Consider the following 18186-nt stretch of genomic DNA (forward strand, 5'->3'; position numbering starts at 1 on the left):
TGTGGAGAGAGTCTCTTCTTTTAAATTCCTGGGAGTTTACCTTAGTGAAGAGCTCGCTTAGAAAATCAATACAACCCAGGTGGTTAGGAAGGCCCAACAGAGACTCCATTTTCTCAGGGTCTTGCGAAAGAACACTGTCAAACAAAAATTGATGATCTCCTTCTACTGGTCCACAACAGAAAGTGTCCTTTCATAATGTATAACAGTGTGGTACACTGGTTTGATAGCCATGGACAGGAAGTCCCTACAGAGGGTGGGAAATACAGCACATGACATCATGGGCTGTCCTTGGTGTTCGCTAGATGACATTGCGGGAAACCGCTGCCTCAGGAGAGCGAGGAAAATTCTTAGGGACGATTCACACCCTGGCCAGCACCTCTTTAATCTCCTACCTTTGGGCAGGAGATACAGAAGTAGAGTCAGCCGCACCAACAGGTTAAAGAACATTTTTTATCCGTGGGCTGTTGGGCCACTGAATGGGAAAAAATAGTGGTGCAATTGACTTCTGACAAGCACACAGAGCGCAAACAAGACTGAGTGTATGGGGGGGGGGGCTAGTTTAATTTCACTGCACACAAGAGGTGTAGTGACAATAAAGGTTTATTATTAACTCCAGCTATTCCTTTAACTCCACTTTGCAAGTTCTAACGCCCAGTGGCTGGCACTAATCAAAGCCCTCACTACCACGGCTCCTTAAGAGGCCTGTAGCTGGTGTGCCAAGGGCTATTAGAAGAAAATGTAGATGTATGTGTGAGCCAGTGTGGTGTAGTGGTTAAGAGCGGTGGACTTGTAATCTGGGGAACCAGGTTCGCTTCTCCGCTCCTCCGCATGCAGCTGCTGGCTGACCTTGGGCTAGTCACACTTCTTTGAAGTCTCTCAGCCCCACCCACCTCATAGAGTGTTTGTTGTGAGGGAGGAAGGGAAAGGAGAATGTTAGCCGCTTTGAGACTCCTTAGGGTAGTGATAAAGCGGGATATCAAATCCAAACTCTTCTCTTCTTCATCATCCCTGCCTGGATTGCTTCAGATGTACAAGATAACTACAAAGGAAATGTCAATGACTCTGCCACCCATGAGGAAATGAGGAGGGCCATTAAAGTCAAAGAACAATTAAATCATGACCAGGGAAGCGCTGTAAGAAAATGTTGCAGTGTAACCCGGGTGCGAACATGTTAACTGTGCATTTGGCTGAGGGGGTTGGCTATATTTTATACATGTGTGTGTGTGTGTGTGTACATACACTTTCCCCTTCTCAGCAGTTAACATTCTGCCAGCACTGAGCACGCTCAGTGTCTGGTTTGAGGGACCCCCACTTTGAATCCCCCCCTTCTTTAAGTTTTGGGATTGCTCTGAATCTGCTGATCCCTTCCTCGCAGCCTTTCTCAGCCTCGGGTCCCCAGATGTTGTTGAGCTACAACTCCCATCATTCCTAGCTAGCAAGGCCAGAGCTCAGGGATGATGGGAGTTGTAGTCCAACAACATCTGGGGACCCAAGGTTGAGAAACACTGCATGTTGGCTCCATAAGTCACAGCACTCAGATCAAAATGAAAACCTAGGATGATTTTTAAGATCTACTTAAAGGCAAGAACTAAAGCATGGGAGTCAATATTTTCCAGAGGATGCTAGAAGAGACTCCAGCAGTAATAAACAACAACAATTAGCATTTGAATTATACAGCACTTTAAACAGCTCGAACCCTTACAAGGACATTTTTTTAAAGGTCATAATTATTATCCCCATATTGTGAGGCCGAGTACAACTTTTCTATTCCTTTGACCATTCATTGCAGCAGAATTGAGATTCAAAACAAGGCCTCTGGAGTCTTAGCCGCAATGCTACACCAGCTCCGCCTGGAAGTTTATTTTCAGACTTCCCAATTGCCCCCAGATTTCAAACAGACTGGTTGGGATCTCATCATCTTTGAAATAGGAGCCTCATGGGGCATCAAGCCACAACTCAGGCATAGAAACTCATTAGCCGGTTTTATAGATTTTTGGCCTTAACGTTAACTCGTCAATCGGACTTCTTCATCGCTGCCATTCCCCAAAGTGAAATTAAACTTCTGTTTTGGAAAACAACTCTGTAATCATCTATAACAATTTAATTACATATAATTTTCAACAGGTGCTACTCGAATGGCTGATTAATCAAAATCAAATCAGCCCCTAATTGTCACAGAAGGCCAAATCCACCTGCTGCACTTTTGGAAGGAAAGCAGAATGGCATGAGAAGAGGGTGACCGGCCACTGCAAAATAAGCAGGCAGCACAATTTTTACACCATCACCTTCTTCTTTCCTGATTTTGCTGCGGTCCTGTGCAGACTTGCAAGAAACCAATAGTTGGAATAGAGCAGCCCTTTCATACTTCAGGTACCCCACAGCACTTTACAGTAATTACTTAGTGGTATGGACTCCGGCTGTGTAGGCGAAGGCAGCAGCAATTATACTCACAGTAATAATTCATGCCCAGCCTAGTGCATTCAGATCCATTTTATTGAGATACATGGCTTACCTCAAGCACCTTGAAAATTAAGCCAGAGTTGTTATTGTTTCTATTTCTATCAGCAAACCAAGAATAACAAGTGAACCTGAGCTAAAGGGAACTTTCTGTTTCTTGCTGGTCTCATGAAAAAGGCACAAACTGCTAAACTATACATGAGCACCATGGACTCATGGTTTCATTCAAATATGCACAGTGCAGTGGTATGAAGGAATTAGCCCCCACAGCAACAAAATAGCATGCCAGAAACTATTTCCCCACATGAAATGTCAGGTGATACGGCCCCTTTTGCCATGAGAGGATGTTTCAGGGTCCATGGGGAGAGGCTCATCAGAAGCAAATTGTGTTCCACAGTTTCCGTGTAAATGAAAAATAGAAAAACAATTATGATGAAACACAAAAAAAGGTCTTCTTGGTTCTCATTTGTTACTTCGCACTGGTGGAGCTCTAATGTAAATAGGACTCTGTGGCTAAAACCAGGGCCGTCTTTAGCATATGCAGCGCCGGGGTGCAAAGATTCGTCCAGTGCCCCCAAATTTAGGGCAGACTGGAAGGAGGGAAGGAAGCCTGTACCGTGGTGGGAAAGGAGTGCACACACACAGCTGGCGGAGCTAACCCCCCTGGTGCCAGGGGAGGGGTTACAGCGCCTTCACCGGCCTGAAGGGTCCGTCTGTTGGACGGGTGGGTGAAGGAGCCACCACTTCCCAGCAGGCAGGCTCTGCAGGGCAGGGAAGGGAGAGGCTGAGATGGGACTCTGGTCGGCCCCGCACACCACCACGGCAGTGTGTCTGCTTGTATTCCCTTTTCTGTTCCTTGAGCGCCTGGTCGATGCTCTTGCTCACTCACTTCGCCTCCTCCTCCTCCTCCCGCTCCTCCAGTCACAGCTTCTCCCAAGGTCTCTGCAGCGCCAGCGGCTGCTCCAGCTTCACCGCTGAGCCCAACTCAGGCTTGGCCTGAGGTGCCGCCGCAGCTGTGAGGGGTGGCGACAGTCCCTGCTGCCGCCTTGTCCTTCTCCGCGGGGCCTGCCCCGTCGCCCGCTCCATTCTGCAGGAGCACTGCAGCAGTGGCCCATCCAGCTTCACCACACAAACCTTCCCGCCGCTGCCTACCGCCTCCCCGCTGCTGCAGATGCTGCCACTGGCACCGTCGCTGCTTTTTCCCACACTCCTTCCTCATCCTCCTCTCCCAGCCGGGGCTCTGGGCAATGGCAGCCAGGTCAGGGGCCCTGCCGTGGGGAGCGGCGATGACAGCTGTTGCTCAGTCTCTGAGGTGGTGGTGGTAAGAGCTTAGGTGGCTTCAGCAGCGGGCATCTGGTGCCCCCTAGAATTTGGCGCCCAGGTGCCCTGCACCCCTGGATAGAGACAGCCGTGGCTAAAACAATAACAACAGTGCTCCCTTCAGGGCATTGGGCTTGAGGATATGTATCCTCTTCAAGAGAGGGTGCTGTATATGCAGGATATAAGGCCTTCTGAGGAGATTCAGTCTCAGTTTTTTCCTGGTTGGAGTCTGATATCTGAGCACCACCACTTCCACTTGAGTGGTGATGGTTGCCCAAAGACCTTCAGAAAAAGTAGGAAGGAATTAGGCTGCGGGTGTAAGGATAAGAGTTCTGGCCAGCACCCATGGCTCATTCCACATGTTGGGCTGCCAGGCAGTGCTGACTTCACTACTAGGTGCTGCCTCTCGCTGACCTCCCAATGAGCCCAGCAATGGGGCAAATCCTGGCAGGATGTCGCAGAGGGCTCTCTTGGCTTGCGACATCCTTCATACCTGACCGTGCTGGCTGGGGCTGATGGGAGTTGCAATCTAAAACATCCCAATGATGGGGAAGGTTGGGCTCTATATCATCTCAATTGGCATGTTTGAACCTATCCTCAAGATTAGCCGGCATGTTTCATGCATTACTCAATGTAGCACAGCAGCTGGCATCTTGTGATTGTTCTCACAGCGCTCCTGATAATTATATTTCTACAACCTCTACCTATATAATTAGGGCAGACCTAAACAGACTGGTGAAAGTTAAAAACACTGCACGCGTTTTGTAGGAGAATGATGGGACAGTGACTATCGCACTACTCCACAGAAAATGTATCAAACAAGCCGCAGGCTTTTGTGTCCGTGCAGCACCTTCTCATAAGGATTTGATGACTGACCATTCTCAGAGCTGACTTCCTCATTGGCCAATTCACGCCTTTGCTGCACCACAGACACGCCACAATCTATTGATTTATTTACTCCATTAATCAAGCGCCCAACAATAGTTTTCTGGGTGACGTACAAAATAAAGCATTAAAAATCACAGTTTCAATAAATCAATAATCAATAAAGCAGGAAATAAAGCGACTATTAAAAAATAACCATTCCAAGAGGGTCTAGAGATTAAAACATCACAGCAACAACCAGCTAATACAGAAAGCCAAGAGATAAGTTCCACAGAACAAAAGCAACCATGCTCAAGCCATAACGTTATACAGATTTTTAAAAAATGATCTTTAAAAGCCTGGGTGTAGTAACGGGTAATGATATAGCTAAGCATTATCTCAAGACTCTACAATTTAGCTTGTTCTTGTGGTTACTTTCATTTTTCTATCCAGTTGTGTGCTAAACTGTTCATCAAGAGGCTATTGCCTCTTTTTCTGGGTCTTAAAATTTAGTAACCTGGTCTTATATATCAAATTAGAACCATGGCAACAAGGGGGGGGGGGAATCAGATATCCTATGGGAGAATTAAGGGATTCAATCCAGAAACAGAAGAATGGCAGCAATATGTGGAAAGACTAGGCCATTATATCTTTGTTAATGAAATCACTGAGGGAAAACAAAAATGCCTATTCGTCTGGTATCAAAAAGATTCTGAGGTGGGTCTCTGATAGGGCACTCTACAGTTCACTGCTCACTAAATGTCACCATGGGGGACCACTTAAGAGACAGGTCTCGTTTGAAGATCTTGGGGTCTTTGAAGAGAATAACTTTCAGATACTGAGGAATCGAGCTATGAAGGGCTTTAATGGTAGACTTGGGCCTGGAAATGGGCCAGGTGCTAGGGAAGCTTTTACTACCTTCCAGCACTGATTGTCAGCCTTCTGGTTGCCATTGCAACCCCATACCATCCCTGCTTCAGTCATAACCTTAACCGTAACATTTTGCTGAAGGTCAACTCCAACCATTCCTCTGATTCAGCTAATGCAAAGTCCAGGAGATATATGACTTCATGGATGATTGCCTGCTAGCCTTATACTTTACCCTTGAGTGTAGCATAGCCACGATTTACACTTTATCGCCATGAGCAAAGACTATAAGTATTCTCTTAACCGTAGAAGACAATGGGAATTTAATAGGAGTCAAGATTTGCCAGGTCTTAATCCTAGAACCTGTTTTTAATGCTGTGGTTTAGTTCCAGAGGTTTCAAAATGATGTGACTGGCAGAATCCCTCCTTCCCACCCCCACCCCCCAAACTCCTAACAATCAACCCTCATTCATTCAGGGGCAGAATTAGGGGAAAGAATCTACAGAATGGGACGAAATTACGACCCTCTTCATTTCTAGCCCATTCCTAAGAAACCATTTCTAGTCGGAATTGCAGTCTGGTTTAGGTGTGCTATGAAAGAATAAAAAATTGTCAGGATTTATCCCTGCCCTTGCCTCAAACCTAAGGTCTCCTCAGATGAAGAGCAAAGAGAGCTGGACCCTCCAGCAGATCTCCACCCTGCAGTGATCCTGAAGTGCCATCAAACCTGATATTCCTGCCCCAGCCATGATGATTCCTACACGAACTGCCTGAGCTTCTGGCTGGCTCTTAGAACTCCCCTCATCTCCCTCAAGGGCTAGAGAGGCAGAAGAGATGGTGAGAAATGCAGGTACTTCAGAGTTTTGAAGTTCCCAGCCCATGGCGTTGCTCTGTGATTGAGACCCAAGAAAGGGTGGAATCCGCAGCTCCTATATAGGCCTACCATTCTAGTTGCTCCCTTGATTAGGGTTGCCATATTTCAAAAAGTAAAAACCAGGAGCTTTTTTAAAAAACACACACACACAAAAGCGATTTTTCAATTGACTTGCCTAAGATCCAGGACAAAGTGCCGCCTTTCGAAAATCCCTCCTGGACGTCAATTCTGCCTTTGGAATCCAGGTAATGTCTGGACATATGGCAGCCCTACCCTTGATAAAGCAACAGCTCTTATCAACGCTCCAAGCTTCAGCCTTCCTGACCTGCGGAAATGGCCCCGAAACAACAGTCATCCAGGAATACTTGAGACCTGGCAGCTGTCATTTTGGAAAGGAAGCACTTCGATGGGCAATATAGTCCCATCTAAGTTGTATAGCTCCTGCGTTGCACTGCTGAACCCAAGAATAGTTCAGCCATCTTTGCTGGGAGCTAAGCAGCTATTCAGCTGGTGTGCGCTGTCGGCGCCCCTGCTTTGAAGGCTGGCTTTATTTTGAGGCGGTTATTGAATGGCCAGTTATTGAATTTGATTGTTTCACTGCTGAGGGGGGCACATATAGATTGTGGGTCTGTCCTGCCGGCCTGACTGCCTATTGTTCGGAGCAAAAGTTTTATGCTCCCCAGAGGCAGCCTCCCCAAGACCAATACTGCCTTGCAAAAGATTTGTTCTGTTTTCTCCATTGCGCAAAAGCATCCTTGCATTCATGAAGCCCAGCCAGGCTGCACTTGAAAGAACCTCTTATTTATTCACAAAGCAGTTTTCTGCAAGACCCTAAGACCTGGAGTGAGGGAAAATAGTTCCGATGAATAATGCATCACTGCCAGAGGTGCTCTCAGCTGCCTTCCAGCTGAGATACACTCTCCCTTTCTTTCTTTCTCTCTCCCTCCCCCTTTCCCCACCTCTGTGTCCACAGAGAAAGCATTTCTCTGACCTGGAAGACTGCTTAAAGGACACTTTTAGCAAAAGTTTAATATCTCAAAGGGAGCAGAGGACATTTTCTCAGGAAACAACAACAACCCCCAAGAGTAAACAGTCTTGCTGCATTCTTTAGCCTGGAAAGATATTGGGGGAAATGGTCATTGGAAATGTTTATTTGCGGCAAAAAGAAAACCAGAAGCAGCCAAGCCAAGGATGCATGAAAAGAATATATATTAAAAATTGGATTTGTCACACATGCCTGAACCCTATTCAGGGCTATGTGACCTGATGGAGACTAGGCAGGCAGACACAAGGTCTGCTAGTTTGCAGCAGAAACCGGCTGTGCCCAGCCCTGATTGGTTGCTGCTTTGTCACAAATCCCTCCTCCTGAGAAAAAAATTTCAGCTGACTTTTTTTTTATTACATTAATATATATATATATATACTAATGCAATGATGTTGAAACAAAAACTAGAAAGGGGGAGTTAAAATAGAAAGCAGAACTTTGGGGTGTGACTCCTATTTTTAATTGTAATTTGTACATGCATGCATAAGGACTGTGGCTTGTAAGGATCACCTTCTCAGCAATGGCACCCCGGCTGCACAATACCCACACATTATGGTTCAGCTGGGGCCAGCACCGACCATCTTTCAGCACCAGATAAAAACCTTCCCTTCTCAGTGCCTTTTGAGTTATAGGACATTTGCTGTATATTATCATTACTATTATCATCATTACGGCTGCAGTGCCTGGAGACAGTGACCAGAGGAGGAATGACCACCAGGAGGAGCGCAGAAAGAAGAAATGCCATGGTGCAACTGCAGCAGCACAACCAGACACCTTCATTTGCCCCAGCTGCAACAAAACTTGTCTCTCCCATATCGGCTTCTACAGCCACAGCAGTCGCTGTAACTGTCCAACAGTCTGACTTCCCTCTAGAGGCACACTCCTCTATTGTCTCTTGAGACAGATGGATGGCATTATTATTATTATTATTATTATTATTATTATTATTATTATTATTATTATTATTATGTGCCAGAGTATATGAACTGCATGAAGAAGCTCCCAATTCAATACTCACACCAAAATACCTCTCCCCATCACTACCACCTCTCCATCTGCTGCTTGATGCCCACCCTGAATTACCCTGGGGAATTTCTCAAATATCGAAAGAGTTGTCGGGTAGAAATGCTATCTATTCTGGAATTTCATACCGTATGTTGAAGTGTTAAATTACTTTGTTACAGGGCAGAAGTATATTGTGTCCCTGCTCAAGTACATGTCATCATTCATGCTTTGCCCAGTTATAACTTGTATATTGCAGTCATATAAGATATTGGCTCAGGCACTATCGTAGCCAATGAGGTTAATCCGAGGTTCAATTATTGCTAATTGAAAACTTCTCCTGGCTTAATAAATGGTAGTCTATAAAAAAGCAGGAAAAGGAGTTAAGGCTGCAGGTTCCTCACTTGCTCCTTCTTTGCACTGACTTCAGCTTTTCAGCCCTTGTCTACTTTAATCTATTGCATTGGGGGATTTCAGTCTGTGAGCCTGCATAGATATGTCCTATACATGACTGATGAACATATAATCTGGTCTCTACAAAAAAACTGGGACAACCCAAAGTTCTTACAACAGCCTATTTGGAATGGTGGTGACAGCCGATGATTACAGTTTGGGGGACTTTAAATGAGTTTAAAAAGGGAATGGGATGCAGGTATATTGTTGGGAGTTGGCTTAAACAAAAACAAAACCAATTTTTGGCCCCGAGTCTCTAACACATTGATACCAATGCTGTGATTATGCAAGCAGAACCACAGTTTATGAAAAAGATGGTTGTGGATATAGCAGGCAATATGGGTTAACTCCCATCACCAAGCATCCAGTGAGCAAATGGTCTGCAGATTTATCCAAACAGAGGTTCAGGTGCTTTTTTTGACTATCAAATGAGCTAAACAGTTAGATTGCAACCAAGTTACTTGGGCATAAGTCCCACTGAGCCCAGTGGGATTTTCTTCCTACTAAATATACTTGGGATTGCAGTTTTGCAGGACAGATTTAACTCTTCTTACTCTGGAGTAAGCCTCGCTGATTTACTTCCAAGCAGGTTTGTTTAGGGCTGAAACCTCAAGTCCCGTCGGAGCTAAAAGCATGCCTTACCTTTTCACTGTGCGGAGCAAGGTGGAACGAGCCTCATTATGGAAAGTGATAATGATGCTGGTTGCTGGCAGGTCGGCACCGTAGTGCACAGAGGCACACCTGTGACAAACAGAGAGAAACAGCATGTGATGAAATGGGGGATTTGCTAGGAAAGTAAAACTCCCAAAACTGCTGCCAAGCTCACAAAATCTCATGCACATCTTTACCAAACAGCCGATAACGGAATTTTGGTGCCCTGCCAACCTTTTCCCCATATAGCTTCTTTTATTACGGGAGTGCAATTCATCACACGCTGGCAGTGCTGACAGCGGTACTTAGTATCCATCGGATTATAACTGCCAGTAACACCAGTTAACAAGCATGTTGGTTTCAAACAGCACTAACAAAAAAAAGTTGGTATCAACCCATCCTTTTGGAATCTGCTTCACGCTCTCTCCAAAGGGCTGGGAGAGGGAAATCTATGGCAATCTATGGCTCTATAGAAGCAGCTGCAATGTTGATTCCTACAAGGCCCAGCAGCAGCTGATAGGATGACGTGGCAGGATGTCTATGAATCGGCCATAATTATGGAGAAGGGGAGGTTCCAAGCTTTTATTGGTGGGAGTCACATAGTGGTGCTAGTAATACAGAGCACCGTCCAGACCAGCCCCACACCACATGGGTTGTTGACATCATCATCATCATCACCATCATTATTATTATTAGTTCAATTTATACACCGTCCTATACCCAGAGGTCTCAAGGCCGTTCACAAACAAGAACACAACATATAAAATCAAATCAAAAACAATAACCCATTTCCATTCGTTTCAGCTATTACTCTGCAAATAGCTCCAAAACCAGTTTCAAAACCAGTTTCAAAATGCAGTTTCCCCTGAAGTTTTTTTACTAAAAAAAATGGGGGGCTTGTTATTTTTAGCGAAAAATAACAAAAAGGCAATTTTTTATACGTAAATGATCCTCAAACCAGTCAAAATTGGAGTTCATACGTCAATTTTAAAAGCTACATTACAGAATGCACATTTAATGTACAAGCGGGTCTGTTTCACTTTGCGGTTTATGTTAACAAAAGCCCATTTTGCATATAAATGGCTTAACGTAAATTAGCAGTGCGTTAGTACACACTGTTTAAAAGTTCATGCGGCATTCCTCCCGTACAATTACTGCACCACAGGCAAAACAAACCAGAGTCTGGCTTCTATTGTCTGAACCTGACTCATGGTTTGTTTCTTCCAAAAAAACAACAACCCATAAGCAGTCAACCAAGAACAAACTGTGGCTACCATTACTCGTTTGTTTGAGAGAGAGCAATCATAAGCCCAGGTTCAGGTGACACAACAAAGTGACTCTGGCTTGTTTTATGGGTGGTGTGGCAGCACCAGCCCACTGCACATTCTCATTAAACTATAGTTTGTTTTAAGCTATGTTTCAACGTGACACATGTACCAGGCCATTGAGACCAACAGCTGCTCTTAGCATTGTTTGTGAAAACACTCTATTAAAACACAGATGGAGACACAGGGGAGAAGTGGGCATTGGCAGAGCAAGACAAAAGGTGCCAACAGATGTCACCAACCCACCTTGCAGGACGGATTCAATAAGATAAAGTGCTGAAACATGAAAGACCAGGAGACTCCAGAATAGGGGATTTTTGGAGCATGGTACAGCAAAAGAGAAGACATAGAGGGGGCATTGCAAAGGAATAGGGGTGTGACAAAGGTATATATTTGGCCAATCAGGGCTACTTTTACAGTTCCTTTTCCCCAGGAGCTGGGAAAGATAGCTGTTCTGCCCAGGACTTATTTGAACTATATATTGCTCTAGCATTTATTAGTATTGGTTTATGGCTATCACTAAACTGCTACTATTTTTTATCCCAATGTTCATTGCTATTGTTTTATGGCCGCTCTAAGTGACAACTATTTTTTAACGCAGCATTTTATTACTGTGACAGTGGCCTATTACTGCAATTTCTAAGCATAAAAAGACGCTCTGATGAAGGGTAAGTGGAAGAACTAGAATCAGGCACAAGACACATTATGTATATCATTGCACTAATTCACATTTTCCTTTTCTGCTGTTTTTTTTAAATGCTATTAAGGCCACATGATATAGAGAAATGACAGGCATTTTTATTTTCCAGAGGGATAGCCCTCATAGTAAGTCTTGTGTCACCTTAAAGACTAACAAATTTATTATGGTATAAGCATTCATGAACTATAATCCACGTAGTCCACTTCAGCATTGGCATGAAGTGTTATCCTGAGTTACAGGCATATTACACACACACACACACACACACACACACACACACACACACTGGGGTGGAGGCTGTTTGCGGATCATAAACAACAGAGAGAGTACAGACAGACAGTGATAATTACATAATTAACAGTTGCAATTTGCATAACAGTTGCTAATAATACAGATATCCTGGCATTGGTAAGCCAATTAACATATGTAATGTGCTAAAAATCATTTGTCTTGGTTCACTCCACAAGTTATAGCATTGAACCACTTGATGCATTGTTAATTCTGCAGTTTTGCATTGCTGCCTCCCTCCTGAAGGTCCTCTGCTAATTTAAGTACTGCAAATAGTGGAGCTTGCATTTCCAACCCAAAGCTAGTGCATGGTACCGTATATGGCTTTGTGGTTTGTTTTTTTAAATGAAAAAGCAGTACAGTGGTACCTCGATTTATGAACTTAATCCATTCCAGAAGTCTGTTCTTAAACCGAAACCGTTCTTAAACTGAGGCACGCTTTTCCTAATGAGGCCTCCTGCCACCGGTGCCCTTCCACCATTCGGCTTCCGTTCTTAGACCGAGGTAAAGTTTGCAAACCGGGACACTACTTCCGGTTTTGTGGAGTTCGTAAACAGAATAGTTTGTAAACAGGACTATTCCTAAACCAAGGTACTACTGTATCTGAATATCCAAATAAATATTACAGTTCATCCTCATCCTCAGTGTGGGGGGTGTAATACTGACCTTCTTGATAGTGTGTTGTACATGTTATAAAGTGCTATATAAAGCCTCTTAAACGCTTAAGAGCCAGTGGTGTGATCTAGTGGTTTGAGTGCTGTTCTAGCACTCAGGATATTGGGTTCAGGACATTCTTTGTGTGACCATGAGCCAGTTACCATTTCTCGGCCTTGCCTACCTCACAGAGTTGTGAGGAAGATACATTGAAAAGGAGAATGATGTGCATCTCATTGAGTTTTGTGGAGGAAGGGCAGGATAAAGAATAATGGTGTCATAATAATCAGCAGTTAAGGAGGTTTTCACGCGTGCCTGTGAAAGCACTCTAGTGACCTGAATCCAGCAGCTTGGCCTGGGCAATACAGCATATACCTGGTTCCAGGTAAACCAGGCATTTTCAGGTAAACATGGCATTTACATAGCACATCCACACTTAACAAACCCAGAATAATGAACCTAGGCAGAATAATGACTATGGCAGACCAACACGGCTACCTATCTACTACTAGGCAGACAGGGCACTATAAAGAAATTAAGATAAAGGGATTACATATACAGTAATGATCATGTCTATAGCACCTCCCACAAATATATGGCATCATGTTTTCTGTTACTACTTTGCTATTGCTGCATATTTTGCAATGTTTTTATTTTGCCCTGAGAAGAAATCTGGAAGATAAGCCAATTCTGCTGTTAGGAAGACTTGCACAGATTTAACAACATTGTTTCTTTAAGCAAGTACTACAATACCAGTCATTTGCATTTGCCTTACCACAAATACCTCATAGTATGGTAAATATGCACAAAGAGCTACATGGATACATGCATAATTTTTATTTATTTATTTTTTGGCCAACTTTCCATAGTTCAGTCATGAAAAAATGCATAATTACAACATAAAAAAGTCATAAACAAAACATTAAAAATGCACAACGAAATCAATTTCCACTTAAATCATAAGATCTAAAATAAAGGTAAAAAATTGTATCGGCAACAGCAACAACCCCCCCACCCCCAACAAACCCCGCTAAACAATACCCTAGTCCAATATTCAGTTCAGCAGCCTCAGCTTTTGTAGCTGGAGTCAGTCAGGGCCCCTCCCTCCCAGGTCTGCAAGGTAGGGAGGTATTCTTCCAGGACTCACAAGCAAGATCTCAAGTTGTAGGGAACACCTTTTTCTTTTTTTCCTTTTTACCTTTGCAGCTTTGAATTTTGTGTTCCATGGGGGAGGGCAATGATAATTTTGTGAAGACACTAACGAAACACTCAGATTTCATATGTATTGTCTCCAGGTATTTGTCAGCAGTCTCAAGACCCCATCTGTATTGTATATTTAACGCAGTATAATACCACTTTAAACAGTCATGGCTTCCCTCAAAGAATCCTGGGAACTAGTCCATGAAGGGTGCTGTTAGGAGACCCCTATTCCTACCAGAGAGCTACAATTCTCAGTTCCCTGAGGACCACTCAGAGGACCACTCTGGTATTTATAGTTCTGTTAGGGAAATAGGGGTCTCCTAATAACTCTTGGCACCTGTCAGGGAACTGCCATCAGAGGCAAGAGGAGAGGTAAGACGCTCCAATGATGCAGGGGAGGGAACTAGCAAGGAGAGAGAGAGAGAGCTTCCGCTGGGGAAGGAAATCCAGGGGACACCAGGGAGAAAGGGGAGGCTGAGAGTACTGCGGAGGGGAGGCTCCGAGACTCTTCCAGTGAAAACAGCGGAGAGAGCACAGGACCTCCACTTGGCACGCCCACGCTGCGCAGAAGGCTTCCGCGCAGAGAATCTAGGAGGAGACTGGGTGTCAAAGAATTTCTATGTTGGAGGAAGTTTAGGAGATGCCCACTCACGGATTCTGCCAGTGACTAAGACAGTCGCGTTGTAAGGGCTGTCAAACCAGGGAAAGGTTTAGCTATACAACTAGCTTGGAGCAGTTTGCAGTTTACGCACAAGCAACCCCAATTCCCATTACAGCACCCTTAACAAACTACAGTTCCAAGGTTTCTGTGTGGGAAGCCATGACTGTGGTATAATAGTGCTGTAAATGTATGTTGCAAATGGGGGCCTGAATTGTTGAAGTATTCATATCCTGCTCTTGGCTTTATGCTAGATAGACCTGCCAACTCAATTGCTTTGAACAGTAGCCTGCTGATAATAAAAGTAATCTACAGTCCAAAGCCTCAGAGTCTTATCTGCCACCTCATCTCTTTCAAATAATCTTATCTCCTGATGCACTTAAATAACTGTGAACTGGTAAATGCTGAGATGCTTTCCTCTAACATCATTCTTTAGCTTACAATTCAGCGGAGATAGCAATGCCTCGAATTATCTGCGGATGGATGGGGGAATATTCAGTCCTTCAGCTCTTTTGTACAGCTGCCGGTCCAATCTTCAACAGTCCAGTCTTGCAACGACTTGCAAGGTATTTAGAAAGGGTATGGAAATCAAGGCTTGTACTTAGTTTTTGTTTGTGAATGCATAATGCAGTGGAGAAATGTGAGAAACGGCAGTGAGGTACGCTGGAGAAATGGAAGAATATACACACAACACAGTGGGGAAATCGACAATAATCTGGTGTCTACAGGTTTAAAACAGGATTGTGAGCAGTAGCTTCAAAACAGCAATAATGAAGACTCATATTGGTACTCATGTTTCCATTCTCAGAAATTGCTCTCTTTGGCTGAAGTGGGGCGGACGTGAGTGTACATAGATTTTTTCACGTATTTCTGATTTTCTTCTAACTGGTCATATAATGAATGTCCTACAGCAAAATTTGTGAAAGAATGAACAAAAATCCATATTTTAAAAATCAATATCAGTATCCAGCCAGATGCCTCATGCAGCAACTGAATTGAAAACACAGCACTCATATCTCAGTTTAATAAGCCGAGGTATGAATGAGCTTGTTGCCTGTGCATAAAGCCCCTTCATTCCTCTTTTCACAGGCTGATCAATTAAACCAAGAAGCCATAGTTTCTACTTTTGTCTGAACTAGGAAACTAAGGGTTACCAGCCAAAAGTCTAACCCAGTTCCAAACCCTAGTTTAGGGTCCTGGCTTGTTCCAAAAGTGGCAATTACATGTAAAAGCATTAGCCTGCTGCAGCATTTCATGAAGAATAATTAACATTTAAAAGCAACTTATCCACTGTGCTGGTCTAAGCAAAACAGTACTAAAAACAATCAATATGAAAAAGCAACAGCGACACAAAGTTAATCAAAATCAGCATAAAACCACACAATAGCATGAAATCAGTAATTAGCACTTCAAACCAACAAGAGATGGCAAAATAGTTCTTAGAGCTAAAAGCATGAAATGTTAACCATCTGGGAGAAGATAAAGGTATTCACCTGGTGGAGAAAAACCTGGTGCGAGGCAAGTCCTTGGGGAGAGTATTCCATAAGGAACCACCCCCAATAAGACCCTCCTGTGCCTTTGAAACCACCTACCTCACTTCAGGAGGTGGAGGAACTTAGAGAGGCATCTCCAGTTAAGGTCTTACAGTCGGGGCAGCTACAAATGCAAGGAGGTCATCTTCTGGGTATCCCAAGCAGTTTGTTTTGCACCTTCCACATAGAGGCTGAAACACTTAAATTCTCAACCCCAACCTTACTGCCAGCCTGCCCCACGCACCAACCGTCCAGGTAGGCAGGAGAGACCCTGCTGTTGCAAGAACAGCTCCATGGCACCATGCCAACAAGTCCTACTTCCACAAAACTATAGACAATTTGTTTCCAGTTGGGCTCTGCAGACATGGCTGGAACTATGGCCAGCTTACATGTTTAAAATGCCTGTTCTTTGCGTTGCATGCGGTCTTAATAATCTTTGCATGTTCAAAACAGAAAGGGAAAGCTTGCGCTAGGGGAAAATGGACCTTCTTAGCTTTACTTGTGAACACTACTTTTGTCCTCCTCACAGGAAAGATGACTCAAGGATTGGCAAAGATAGTCTAGCACAAGGTGATGGTTTGTAAACGGCAACAGTCTGATACAGTACCTGTAATGCCTCGTGTCTCGAATGGGCCGGTCGCTGCTGAGCTTGTCACTCTCTAACTGATTGAAGGCATGTTGCCGGTAAGGATCTTCTCCGGCCTTCAGCAGCTTTGAGGAGACATATGCCTTTTCATCAAAACCTCGTAAGCCACTTTTCTCTGCTTGTGGTGGCCTGGATGCCTAGAGGGAGGCAAGACCAAGATTTAGTTCTGTGTATGAAATCAGAGCTTTTTAGGACCTATTTTACATAATATAGACCTTTCTATACAAAGGCCACATTGCATGGCAATGACCTCAAGGGCAAACTCAAAGAAGATGGTGTCTAGGTAATTATCCTGCTACACAATGACCATGTAATTTCTTATGCTCATGACAGGAGAAAGGACTATTTTTCTCCTTCTACTCCATTGACCGAGGGTGTCTCCACATTCACTATTTTGCGGGTAGGATTCAAGTGTATACTGGAAACGTAGGCTTGCCCAATTAAAGTGGACTAAAATTGCACAAAACAAATCCATATAACCCCCACCCCTCTACCCTTATATAGGAGCAAATTCTCTTTTTTTTCAAATGTTCAAATTAATTTTCCACATTTATCACAAACATAACATATAAAACACACAAAAGAAAATACATTACAGTACTAAAGAGAAATAAAACAAAAATAAAAGACTTATTACTTCTAAAACTCAATTTAACTTTCATTGTCAACTGACTTCCTTGAATCCCCTCTAACTGAATTTCATTGAATCACTTTGTAACAGTTCTCCAAAATCATATTTCTCATAAAATTAACTTCTTCAATTTACTATCCTCTTCTCTTTTCTTAATAATCTAGTCCATAATCTTTTACAATTCATTCTTAGTCTAATCCTAGGCCTGTTTGGCACTTTCAAGTAACTTCTAACATCTTGTTGCTGTTTAGTCATTTAGTCATGTCCGACTCTTCATGACCCCATGGACCAGAGCACGCCAGGCACTCCTGTCTTCCACTGCCTCCCGCAGTTTGGTCAGACTCATGTTCGTAGTTTCAAGAACACTGCCCAACCATCTCGTCCTCTGTTGTCCCCTTCTCCTTGTGCCCTCAATCTTTCCCAACATCAGGGTCTTTTCCAGGGAGTCTTCTCCTCATGAGGTGGCCAAAGTAGCTTCACGATCTGTCCTTCCACTGAGCACTCAGGGCTGATTTCCTTCAGAATGGATGGGTTTGATCTTCTTGCAGTCCATGGGACTCTCAAGAGTCTCCTCCAGCACCATCTAACATCTTATATTACAATATTTGGCTAAATATTCTTTAAATTGCTTCCAATCTTCTTGATGCTCCTCTTCGTTCTGGCCGCAGATTCTTCCAGACAGGCCGGCCAGATCCAAAAAGTCCAACATCTTCATCTGCCATTCTTCTACTGAGATAGGAGCAAATTCTCAATTTGGTTTTCATAGCTCCTCAAATCAGCATGCTATGCTTATTTTTTTGTGGGGGGGGAACCTGTACTTTAAAAAATGTTAAAATGCAATACATCTGCGCGTGACTCGGTAGAACACAGTTTCTACCTGCAGTTGAGTGCTAGTTTTGGTCTGGGAAAGAAATCAATCATCCTTGCCCCCCAGAACAGCTGCCTCCCCTCTGATTGGATTTTCCAAAAACCCCGAAAGGCTAGGAACCTGGTTGCAACACTGGGCACTATCTCAGCCT

The 18186-nt window shown here is 43.8% G+C and overlaps 1 protein-coding gene across 3 annotated transcripts in view; it reads right to left on the reverse strand.

Annotated features, from left to right (window-relative positions):
• The window catches only part of GALNT16 (polypeptide N-acetylgalactosaminyltransferase 16), a 144024-nt gene that overhangs the window by 50608 nt on the left and 75230 nt on the right, over window positions 1–18186 (reverse strand). For all 3 annotated transcript variants that reach the window (XR_014527307.1, XM_083508274.1, XM_083508273.1), the window contains exons 2-3: window positions 16498–16673; window positions 9525–9623 (exon numbers count right to left, since the gene is read on the reverse strand). Coding sequence is in view for 2 of the 3 variants with exons in the window: in XM_083508274.1 (XP_083364400.1) it covers window positions 9525–9623; window positions 16498–16673 (275 nt within the window). In the remaining variant the exon portion in view is untranslated. The remainder of the gene's footprint in view (window positions 1–9524; window positions 9624–16497; window positions 16674–18186) is intronic.

The sequence above is a fragment of the Podarcis liolepis genome (assembly GCF_965112155.1).
Source record: "Podarcis liolepis genome assembly, chromosome: 1".
NCBI classification, from domain to species: Eukaryota; Metazoa; Chordata; class Lepidosauria; order Squamata; family Lacertidae; genus Podarcis; species Podarcis liolepis.